The sequence below is a fragment of the Oncorhynchus nerka genome, linkage group LG3, assembly GCF_034236695.1.
Source record: "Oncorhynchus nerka isolate Pitt River linkage group LG3, Oner_Uvic_2.0, whole genome shotgun sequence".
Taxonomy (NCBI): domain Eukaryota; kingdom Metazoa; phylum Chordata; class Actinopteri; order Salmoniformes; family Salmonidae; genus Oncorhynchus; species Oncorhynchus nerka.
Genome location: NC_088398.1, coordinates 41,672,471 through 41,684,941, shown reverse-complemented (window position 1 = coordinate 41,684,941; position 12,471 = coordinate 41,672,471). Strand labels below are relative to the sequence as shown.

The 12,471-nt window shown below is 41.9% G+C and overlaps 2 protein-coding genes across 7 annotated transcripts in view; both read left to right on the top strand.

The window, feature by feature from the left end:
- Positions 1–10,056, top strand: part of LOC115108086 (signal transducer and activator of transcription 4-like) — a 31,895-nt gene extending 21,839 nt beyond the window's left edge. For both annotated transcript variants that reach the window (XM_029632043.2, XM_029632053.2), the window contains exons 15-22: positions 1,377–1,475; positions 1,970–2,105; positions 2,401–2,453; positions 2,777–2,871; positions 3,906–4,042; positions 4,403–4,594; positions 4,859–4,904; positions 7,241–10,056. In XM_029632043.2, the coding sequence (XP_029487903.1) occupies positions 1,377–1,475; positions 1,970–2,105; positions 2,401–2,453; positions 2,777–2,871; positions 3,906–4,042; positions 4,403–4,594; positions 4,859–4,904; positions 7,241–7,244 (762 nt within the window). In that variant the 3' untranslated portion in view covers positions 7,245–10,056. The remainder of the gene's footprint in view (positions 1–1,376; positions 1,476–1,969; positions 2,106–2,400; positions 2,454–2,776; positions 2,872–3,905; positions 4,043–4,402; positions 4,595–4,858; positions 4,905–7,240) is intronic.
- Positions 10,057–12,148: 2,092 nt separating this feature from the next.
- The window catches only part of LOC115108041 (signal transducer and activator of transcription 1-alpha/beta-like), a 30,279-nt gene continuing 29,956 nt past the window's right edge, over positions 12,149–12,471 (top strand). For all 5 annotated transcript variants that reach the window (XR_003860294.2, XM_029631942.2, XM_029631951.2 and 2 more), the window contains exon 1: positions 12,149–12,261. The gene's annotated coding sequence lies outside the window, so the exon portion shown is untranslated. The remainder of the gene's footprint in view (positions 12,262–12,471) is intronic.

Sequence of the window (12,471 nt, the reverse complement as noted above, 5' to 3'; positions counted from 1 at the left end):
TAATGTGTCCCTTAACAAAGGCGGGGGGGGTCAAAAGTAACAGTCAGTATCTGGTGTAGCCAGCAGCTGCATTAAGTGTTGCAGTGCATCTCCTCCTCATGGACTGCACCAGATTTGCCAGTTCTTGCTGTGAGATGTTACCCCAATCTTCTACCGAGGCACCTGCAAGTTCCCGGACATTTCTGGGGGGGAATGGCCCTAGCCCTCACCCTCTCATCCAACAGGTCCCAGACTTGCTCAATGGGATTGAGATTCGGGCTCTTTGCTGGCCATGGCAGAACACTGACATTCCTGTCTTGCAGGAAATCGCGCACAGAACGAGCAGTATGGCTGGTGCCATTGTCATGCTGGAGGGTCATGTCAGGATGAGCCTGCAGGAAGGGTACCACATGAGGGAGGAGGACGTCTTCCCTGTAATGCACAGCGTTGAGATTGCCTGCAATGACAACAAGCTCAGTCCGATGATGCTGTGACACACTGCCCCAGACCATGACGGACCCTCCATCTCCAAATCGATCCCGCTCCAGAGTATAGGCCTCGGTGTAACGCTCATTCCTTCGACGATAAACGTGAATCCAACCATCAACCCTGGTTAGACAAAAACGCGACTCGTCACTGAAGAGCACTTTTTGCCAGTCCTGTCTGGTCCAGCGACGGTGGGTTTGTGCCCATTGTTGCTGGTGATGTCTGGTAAGGACCTGCTTTACAACTGGCCTACAAGTTCAGTCTAGCCTCTCAGCCTATTGCGGACAGTCTGAGCACTGATGGAGGGATTGTGCATTCCTGATGTAACTCGGGCAGTTGTTGTTGCCATCCTGTACCTGTCCCACAGGTGTGATGTTAGGATGTACCGATCCTGTGCAAATGTTTTTACACATGGTCTGCCACTGCGAGGGCGATCAGCTGTCTGTCCTGTCTCCCTGTAGCGCTGTCTTAGGCGTCTCACAGTACAGACATTGCAATTTATTGCCCTGGCCACATCTGCAGTCCTCATGCCTCCTTGCAGCATGCCTAAGCACGTTCACACAGACTGTGACCTTAATTGCCTACCGCCTGTAAGCTGTTAGTCTTAACGACCGTTCCACAGGTGCATGTTCATTAATTGTTAATGGTTCATTGAACATGCATGGGAAAGTGTTTAAACCCTTTACAATGAAGATCTGTGGATCTATTTGGATTTTTACAAATTATCTTTGAAAGAGGGTCCTGAAAAATGGACGTTTCTTTTTTTGCTGAGTTAACTAATTATTGGCACCCCTGTTTTCATTCAGTACTCTAGCACTTTACCCTTGCAAGGATAACGCAGCATTTTAAAAACTGTTTTATGAGATTGGAGAACACATTGGGAGGGATCGTGTGTGTCTCTCTCTCTGCAGACCTGCTCTTTTCCTCTGGTGGTCATCTCTAATGTTAGCCAGCTGACTGGAGGCTGGGCCTCCATCATGTGGTACAACATGCTGACTGACGAACCCAGGGTGAGCTGACGACACACACTACCATTGTTTTAGGTGTTATCTTTTATTATGCTCTCTAACCCTCCCCCTCTGCCTTTCTCGCTCTCTCTCTCTCAAAATTCAATTCAAGGGGCTTTGTTGGCATGGAAAATATGTTAACATTGCCAAAGCAAGTGAATAGATCATATACAAAAGTGAAATAAACAATAGATGAAAAGTAAACATTGCACTTTAAGTTCCAAAAAAATTGACATTTCAAGTGTGTGTGTGTGTATATATATATATATATATATATAGATATATACACACACACCACACAGTGTTGTAACTATGTTCAAATTGTTAAAGTAGAATAGGGAAAATAAATAAATATGGGTTGAATTTACAACAGTGTTTGTTCTTCACTGGTTACCCTTTTCTTGTGGCAACCGGTCACAAATCTTGCTGCTATGATGGCATACTGTGGTATTTCACCAAGTGGATATTGGGGTTGTTTTTGAATTCTCTCTCTCTAGAACCCAGACTTCTTTGCCAGTCCTCCGCGGGCCAGTTGGGGCCAGCTCTCTGAAGTGCTGAGTTGGCAGTTCTCGACTTTCACTGGGCGGGGCCTCAACAGGGAGCAGCTGTGCATGCTGGGAGAGAAACTCATGGGTACAGCAGCCTAATTGTACACATTTCATTAGAACATAAAACTCTTGGCATACATACACCATTCATTTGCCCAGTTCATGAGGAACGGCGAACAGTCGCAAGTATTTTCAAGTTTGACAGAATAGCAATATGAATTATCAGATATTTGTTTAGAATCTCTGACTTCCAAGTATGAAATCATTCTATATTATCTAAGGATTGTTATTTTTGTACAATAATAGCTGAATATTCATAGTGTATGAAATGTGTACTGGTTAGTTGATATTCAGAATTATATGACTAATCTTCACTGTAGGTCAGCAAGCCTCTCACAATGAATGTCAGGTATCCTGGTCCAAATTCTGCAAGGTAGGTCAAGCAGTCCTACCAATTCCTATAGTCCTACTACTGCAAGTCTTAAACACACAAGGTGGATGATGTCATGTCTTAGTAACAAATACTCCTTTTATGTATAAGCTTTCATATACATACTGTACTGTCATTCTCCATATTGACGGGCTTGGCTTTTTAATTTCAGCTCCTAGTGGAGTCCTTCTCCAACAAAAAAATCACCTCACTTCCCCTTAACCTACTTCCAGTGGTCAAAGTAAATTGATAAACGTTTATGGCATCTTTCAGTATAAAGTTAAGGGTAATTCTCATCTCTTTCACATTCCGTCTGCTTTTTCCAGGAGAATATTCCTGGGAAGCCTTTCAGTTTTTGGATGTGGCTGGATTTCATCCTGGAGCTCATCAAGAAGCACCTGCTTCCCATCTGGAACGACAAGTGAGACTTGTGGCCTGTCCAGAAACAACCCCTATCCCCTTAGGCCTGGGCTGGCGTGCCCATTCAGAAAGATTAGTTGGCTGCCTAGGGCTGCAGATTGACGAGGGTGGCATTTTGCTAGCTAAACTTGCCAAGAAGACGCACTTCCAACAACGCATAACACCTCACATAATTCTGCCCCAAAACAATTAACTTTTCTCACCCATTGTCGTATGGGCTATTTAGGTGAGTGCTGATTCCACCCAATGATAAGCAGCGCTAACTTTGCCAAAGGCAGGGACTCAAAAATATTTAGCTTGCCAATGCCCAGCTCGCCTAACCAGGGCGCTGTTGGAGAGATGCAGCGCTTTGGCGCTCCACCAACGAACGCTCTGTAGTAGCATTTGTGGTTTTTCTGTAGCCTAGACCGGAGAACAAATTCATGTCATGTGACAGACACTTTTTACATCATTAAATGGCACCCCATATCATTTTTTTTTTAAACGTGCTTTGATGAAAATATGACTTAACATTTTAACAAACACCATATCCTAAAAACAGGACCGGTCCAAATAAAATGGACAATATTAAACTAGACTACTCACGACTCCTAAATTATCATGATAATCAATGATTTCACGTTGGTATTAAGTCTTTTTTTCATTCATAGCGAATACTGCATTTCCCAGTATGTAAAAACATCAATTATCATTGCAAATTGACTCCAGATAACTCCTGATGTAACTTGGGTAGCTGATATTCAGATCTTAAATAGGCAAAATGATTCTAGCCTAGTCTTAACCTTTTGTCAGGAATCAATCAAGCCAATGCAACTACCTGTTTTACAAACGGTAGTCGTCATAGAACTGTATAGCGGGCCGACAATGTAGGCCTACACTTCTAGTTTTGCGGGAATCGGGAAATGAATCATTTAGGTTCAGTTCCATTCATTTAATCTATTTACTCAGAGGGCTTTAGAACAGTGTACTTCATTACGTTAGTGGGTGTTTCTGCATAATGTAACTGATGGTGTGGTTTGCTTGTGCTTCCTTCAGCTGCATCATGGGCTTTGTCAGTAAGGAGACAGAGAGGGCCTGTTTGAAGGACAAGGAGCCTGGGACATTCCTGCTGCGCTTCAGTGAGAGCCACCTGGGTGGGATCACTTTCACCTGGGTGAAGCAGTCCGACAGTGGTGAGGCCCGCTCGGTTGTCAATTACTGTGGCGACGTGAGAAATTGACCTTGAAAAGGCTATATGGAACTTTTGCATCTGCTCTTGAGCCAAAAAGGGGTTCCCTTTCATGGAGATAAATATTGTCCAGAAAGGACATCATTAGACATAAAGGGTCACACTTCCCCACACCATTTCCTAAAACAAATTATTTGTGTGGTTTCATAAAATATGAATACATTTATCTTATCTGAACCATGCGGTCAACATTGAAATCCATAAATTTGACGTAAACAATTAGCACCTAAACTTTCAGTGTCTTAAAATGTATTCTGTAAACATCCAACTCTGATTGGCTCTTTGGTTGTGTCTGTGTCAACAGGAGAGGCTAAATTAATCTCGGTGGAGCCGTACACCAAATCACGCCTCAGCGCTCTCCCGTTCGCCAACATCATCCGGGACTACAAGGTCATCGCAGACGGAGAGGTCCCTGAGAACCCGCTCAAGTTCCTCTACCCCGGCATCCCCAAAGACGAGTCCTTCAGACGACATTACAACAGTCAGCAGAGCAAAGGCAAGATGGTTACCAAGACACGTTTATGATAGAGGGGTCTGACTTGTACTTTAGATATAGGAATTGTGACCACCTAGGTTCCAGCAACTTCTCTGTGAATGAAAGTATGTTATGGGGAGTGCGACATTTTCTCATTGTTTTGTGGGATGTTTACGTGTGGTACCTAGTTACTGGGGAGGGGACAGGGGGCTGGTTGGTACACAACATGCAATTATCAATGGTTGTTTACTAAAATGCCTATATTCTCTTTTTATCTTCTTGCAGTCTTTCCATATATATCATCTACATGGATCCCCATCTCCACTTTGCAGTGCGTACACAACAGTTTGTTATTATCTTCTAATTTGAGCAGACCAGACAATGCATGCAGACCTGCACCAAAGATGTGTATTTAAAATGCACCCATTGTAGGCTATATTAGAGATATATATATATATATAAGATACTTTTGTGTATATATAGTGTGTGGAACACCCCTTCAAATGAGTGGATTTGGCTATTTTAGCCACACCCGTTGCTGACCGGTGTTTCAAATTGAGTGCACAGCCATGCAATCTCCATAGACAAACAGTGGCATTAGATTGGCCTTACCAAAGAGCTCAGTGACTTTCAACGTGGCACCGTCATAGGATGCCGCTTTTCCAACAAATCAGTTCGTCAAATTTCTGCCTTGCTAGAGCTGCCACTGTAAGTGCTGTTATTGTGAAGTGGAAACGTCTAGGAGCAACAACCGCAAAGTGGTAGGACACACAAGCTGACAGAACGGGACCGCCGAGTGCTGAAACGCATAGCGTGTAAAAATCGACTGACTCGGTTGCAACACTTACTACCGAGTTTCAAACTGCCTCTGGAAGCAACGTCAGCACAGGTACTGTTCACCGGGACCTTCATGAAATGGGTTTCCATGGCCCGAGCAGCCGCACACAAGCCTAAGATCACCATGCACAATGCCAATCGTCGGCTGGAGTGGTGTAAAGTTTGCCGCCATTAGACTCTGGCGCAGTGGAAATGCGTTCTCTGGACTGATGAATTACGCTTCACCAGCTGGCAGTCCGACGGATGAATCTGAGTTTGGCGGATGCCAGTAGAATGCTACCTGCCCCAATGCATCTTGCAAACTAAAGTTGTGGAGGAATAATGGTCCGGGGCTGTTTCATGGTCCGGGCTAGCCTTCTTAGTTCCAGTGAAGGGAAATCTTAACACTACAATGACATTCTAGACGATTCTGTGTTTCACCTTTGTTGCAACAATTTGGGGAAGGCCCTTTCCTATTTCAGCATGACAATGCCCTCATGCACAAAGCGAGTTCCATACAGAAATGGTTTGTCGGGATCGGTGTAGAAGAACTTGACTGGCCTGCACAGAGCCCTGACCTCAACCACATCGAACACCTTTGGGATGAATTGGAATGCCGACTGCGAGCCAGGCCTAATTGTCCAACATCAGTGCCCTACTTCACCAATGCTCTTGTGGCTAAATGGAAGCAGCAATGTTCCAACATCTAGTGCGAAGCCTTGCCAGAAGAGTTGATGCTGTTATAGCAGCAAAGGTGGGACCAACTCCATATTAATGCCCATTATTTTGGAATGAAATGTTTGACGAGCAGGTGTATACATACACTACATTACCAAAAGTATGTTAGTCAGGGGAGGACCATCCTCTGAATTTCTGAAAAATGTGAATAGTGAAACATTAGTTATCCTTTTTAGATAAAACTATACTAAATATATTCACGTCACCAAATAATTTATTGAAACAACGTTTTGCAATAAAGATCTACAGTATCCTCAACAGCACACTGTAGGGTAGCACCAGGGTAGCACCATGGTGTAGCCGGAGAACAGCTAGTTTCCGTCCTTCTCTAGGCACATTGACGTGAATACAAAACCTAGGAGGCTCATGTTTCTCATCCACTTCCATAGACTTACACAGTAATTGTCAACTTCTGGAGGATGTCCTCCAACCTATCAGAGCTCTTGTAGCATGAACTGACATGTTGTCCACCCAATCAAAGGATCAGCGAATAAATCTAGTACTAAAAGCATAAGCTACAGCTAGTTAGCACTACAGTGCATAACACGTGAGTAGTTGACTCCAAAGACTATAGTTGAACAGTTTTGAAATCCATTTCTTAAATAAAGTGAGGGCTAGAGAGCTAGCTTTTATTTCTTTAGTATTTTTTTCAGTTAACTAGCGGATGCAGCTAGCTAGTTTAGCCTACTGAAACACCCGGTTGAAACAGAGGGATGCTATGTTAGCTAGCTATGGCTATCCAACACTGAAACTCTTCTCCACTGCTGCCGCCCCCAGTGCCTAACCTCCCTCCCCAGAATCCCCCCCCTATGTCCCCTGGGATGTTTGCAGTACTCACAGCACCTAAGCCCCTTGGAGATTGAGACTGTCGTGAGTACAGTAACCCCCCCCCCCCCCACCTAAAAGACACACTGCAGCTAGCTAGCCTAGCCCCATACTGTAGACCTATCTACTGTAGCCAACTCATTCATCATTGCAGAGACGCAGTTGTGCCTCTCTAAGCCAGTCTCCAAATAACAATGGACTGAACCTGCTGAAATTCGATAATCTTATCTTTTATTTGCATTGTCCTAAGTTAAGCATTTGTCTGACTTTTACTTCCCTATTATACAGATGAGTTCTCCGTACTCCGAGTAACACAAGATGACCTGCAGAGTATGCCAAGTATACGACTTGTATACCAAGTATACGACTCTACGACTCGTGTTCCACTGAGGGTCACTGGATGTGACATTTTCTCTTACATCTGATCACAATATATTGCTCTTCTATCCAACTGCTAGTATTGTCTTTGAGCCCATTGTCATGAATACAAACGTATAATGTTGGAAGTGTAAAGTAGATATTACATGCAGTGGTATATCACTTCTCATAAAATATATGTATTTAATTGTGTGTATTCTGAAATGTCTTGTATTATGTGGCACTAATGTTAGCCTATTGTTGGACTATATGTCTTAAACTTCTCTATCACGAACCAAGGTTTGGACAAAGAATAAATGTTTATTATCCCATTCTTTTTCATTTGTTTAGCTACCAATTTGATATTTTTGCACTAAGAGCCCAAGGCCTCTCGAGTAGAAAAAGGCTTAACTACATATGATTTTCCCTATTGTCTTTACTACTGAGTAGAATATACCTATAGATAGCCATGATCAACAATCAGAGGATGGATAAAATATTGTACTGGACAAAGCAATATTTTTTTCATCAGCTTTTCTCTCCTTGAATATGTGGAATAGTAATTTGTTTTTATTAATTGACTAATGACTGCTTATCAGATTAACCCAGGGTTAGATTACACATTTTACTGTCTAAAATTCAACACGTAAACAACAATTCCTAAGTAAGATTTTTGTTTTTTGTCATGCTCTTCAGAAGCGCAACGTTTCCTCATATGTTGAAATATTTCGTGAATGATTCAAATGCAGATGTGCCGATTCATATGTCAATACCCGATTCTCATTTTCTCTTGGCATTTATTTGATCTGCTACATTGTTGGCATCATGTGGCTACTGTACCTCCCTTCCTTCTATTGTAGTAAAATGGGAAAGCACCTTGGGCTGTCTATTTAGGTTACTGTTTTGCCTTGAAGGAAGAGGTTGCTTCCTTATTTCACTGATCAGCTGCGCTACAGTAGTTTCTGTGAAGTGTAAACACTAATTTACAGGCTTTATTCGCAAAATAGTGTAGCATGATGTGTTGTAGGCCTACTTTGGGTTTACGGCTTCTTCCAATGGTTTTTATTTAATTTTTTATTTTACCTTTATTTTACTAGGCAGGTCAGTTAAGAACAAATTCTTATTTTCAATTACGGCCTAGGAACAGTGGGTTAACTGCCTGTTCAGGGGCAGAACGACAGATTTGTACCTTGTCAGCTCGGGGATTCGAACTTGCAACCTTTCGATTACTAGTCCAACACTAACCACTAGGCTACCCTGCCGCCCAGGGTAGCCTAGTGGCACAGGTAGTTTATTCACAGCAAAAAAATCTAAACTACCCTTCATCTGTCATTTAAACAGTAAAGTGTGAGAACCCGGGGGATTATCATGAATTACACACGACGAAAGCTGTTCTCAAACGCCTGGATTAAACGGTTGCCAACATACAGTACATAAATTTTTTTGACCTTGACAATCAAACCCTTTTTTTTCTATTTAGCCAGAGTCGGATGAATTCATGGGTACCTTTTTGTATGTCTGCGTGCAATGCTGAAGGTCTTTTATCAAGCCAATGCTAACTAGCTAACGCCCAATGATTGAACGTCTACAGAAGCAGCTAGCGTACTAGAGTGAATAGTTTGGGCAAAAGCCAGTAGTTCAGAGATTCTGAAGTTGCCAGCCAAGCGGACTGGTGGTCCATTTTAAGCAACAACAAAAAAAGGTTTATATGCAGGCTGGCCAACTAAAGCTAACACACAATCACATCAAGCAGCTGTGCATTTTAATTTGTTTTACCTTTTTCTATTTCCATTTCTTTGGATTTATCTCCATGAAGCTGTCAGTCTTGTATGGACACATTAATACAACTGGTGAGTCTATTCCTGGATGCTATTAGGTTAAAACCACATTCCAACAATGTATCTATTTCACAACCCACTACTGTTGTGAAATAACATAACTAATTTCTGCATAGGTCGGAGAGGCAGGCTTGCAAGGTTCAGAGTTGGAGGAGTCATTGTGGATATGACCCAATTTAGCATGGACATTGCCATTGAGGGCTTCCACCATGTTAAAGTAGTCAACTGAGTTTCTTATGGGTTGGGAGCGATCAGCCAATGATCAGAGCATTGTCTTCAAGTTGGGTTAACTATGATTTTTAAATGTCTTTAAAATACTGTATATCACCACATTCTAGTGGCCACAAGTCAATGACACAATTTGGTTCAGGACTCAAGCACTGCAAGTGGCATTAAAATCACCAATATTAGCTGTATGCTTTTTTTCAAACACAAAATAAGAAAATGTAATACTTCAAAATGGAGATGGCCTCAATGACACTGTGCGTGCTGTCACAGATGCCATAGTACATTGTTCATTCAAATGGAATTGTTATTGTGAATAACTCGCGGCTATCAACCAACCAGCATCCAATATCCAAATGTACAGTTTTATAATGACTGTAGCCTATAATGGGACAAAGGACATTCTGATATTGTAATTGATTGACTGTCTGCATTGCACCATAATCTTGGCATTAATGTTTTTTAATCATTATCTCTCTTCTCTCTATGTTCGATCTTGTAGGCCTCGTCCTAATATTTTAAATATTTCTTAACTCCATTCTTTTACTTTTCGATTTGTGTGTATTGTTGTGAATTGTTTGATATTACTGCACTGTTGGAGCTAGGAACACAAGCATTTTGCTACACCCCAGGAACATCTGCTAAATGTATGTATGTGACCAATAAAATTTGACTTGATGTTGATGGTTTTGCATACGTGATCGAGCTTCTGTGTATGTGTGCAGGGGCCAAGCTTTTTTTCCCTTGACTTGAGGGATAAAGTTTTATTGTATATATTTCAGAAAGTGATCAAAATAAGAAACAACTCAATATAAAAATAGGCAGACTAAATCATGATTTATGCACAAAGTGCATTCGAAAAGTATTCAGACCCCTTGACTTTTTCCACATTTTTATGTTAGTCTTATTCTAAAATGTATTAAATACATTTTTTTTTTAAATCTCACTCTACACACAGTACCCCATAATGACCATGTGAAAACAGTTTTTAAAAACATTTTTGGAAATGTATATAAAAAAAACATACCTTATATAAATAAGTATTCAGACCCTTTGCTATGAGACTTGAACATGAACTCATGTGCATCCTGTTTCTATTGATCATGCTTGAGATGTTTCTACAACTTGATTGGAATTCACGTGGTAAATCCAAAAATGACTGGACATGTCTATATAAGGTCCCACAGTTGACAGTGCATGTTAGAGCATAAATCAAGCCATTAGGTCGAAGGAATTGTCTGTAGAGCTCAGAGGCAGGATTGTGTCGAGGCACAGATCTGGGGAAGGTTACCAAAAAATGTCTGCAGCATTGAAGGTCCCCAATAACAGACTGGCCTCCATCATTCGTAAATGGAGGAAGTTTGGAACCACCAAGACTCTCCTTAGAGCTGGCCACCCAGCAAAACTGAGCAATCGGGGGAGAAGGGAAAGAGAAAGGGGGATACCTAGTCAGTCAACTGAATGCCTTCAATTGAAATGTGTCTTCCGTATTTAAACCAAACCCTCTGAATCAGAGAAAGACCTTGGTCAGGGAGGTGACCAAGAACTCGATGGTCACTCTGACAGAGCGCCAGAGTTCCTCTGGAGATGGGAGAACCTTCCAGGACAACCTCTGCAGCACTCCACCAATCAGGCCTTTATGGTAGTGGCCAGACGGAAGCCACTCCTAGGTGAAAGGCACATGACAGTCCGCCTGGAGGACCTCAGACTAGGGTGATTGTACACCTTACCACAGGACAAAGACCCTAAGCACATAGCCAAGACAATGCAGGAATAGCTTCGGGACAAGTCTCTTAATGTCCTTGAGTGGCCCACCCAATGCCAGGACTTGAACCCGATCAAACATCTCTGGAGAGACCTGAAAATAGCTGTGCAGTGACGCTCCCCATCCAACCTGACAGAGCTTGAGAGGATCTGCAGAGAAGAATGGGAGAAACTCCCCAATACAGCTGTGCCAAGCTTGTTGCATCACACCCAAGAATACTTGAAGTTGTAATCGCTGCCAAAGGTGCTTCAACAAAGTACTGAGTAAAGGGTCTGAATACTTATGTAAATGTGGTATTTCAGTTTTTTGTTTTTAATAAATTTGCTAACATTTCTACAAACCTGTTTTTGCTTTGTCATTATGGGGTATTGTGTATAGATTGGGGGGGGGGGGGCAATTGAATCCATTTTAGAATAAGGCTGTTACAAAATGAGAAATGTCAAGTGGTCTGAATACTTTCCGAATGCACTGTACGTTCCTGAAAAAAATACTGACTTGGAATTTGAGCAGGTTACGTTCAGGCTGTTTCCTATCAGTGGAACTGCACCATCTACTTTCGCTTTCTCGGAAACCACATGGTTTCTACACTGCCGTTCCATCATTTTCTGCCACTCCCGCCGACAGAACCTGAGAGCACTTGCAAAGATAAATGAAGATACGACCACGACTGTTGAACTTTGCCAAGCAATTGTAATACATGCAGTTTCGTCAGCAAGACAGCTTTTTGAGTTATGAATTAGCTTTTTAAAATGTTGAACATTCCATTGCAGTACAGGAGGAACTACCCCAAAAATGTGACATTACTTTCAATGCCTTTTTTCAATAATATGTTAGGTTTCTATTTACGGTCTGAATGAGTTACGTTTTTAAATTTAAGTTTCTGATTTCATGCGGATGAGGGAGGTTGCCCGATAGAAAGAACAGCGCCAAAACGCGCACTGGACTTTGATTGGTTCTCTACTGAATTTATGCAAAAGCTTAGCTGCGATAGGCTATACAGAATTAAAAAGCCTACCTAAATGTTCACATGTTTTCTGAAGCAAAGGGCTTGGGATGTTAGTGGAGGAACCTTTTCCCATCTATCTTGACTTCACCTTTTTGTACCGTTTTCAACGTTAATCAAGGTAGGTACAGCTTACTGTACCTGGTAGTTACTGTAATCAATACATAGCAGGTCAAATAAGCCCAAAAAAGCAATTGTGCATTGCAGGGAATTTTGTGGATATATTATTGAAACGGTCAAATATTGTACATATTTCACATGATTGTCACAAAATAGATTGTCTGTTCAAAGAATTTGGTTTGTAAGGAAAAATATAATTTCTGCCATTTTC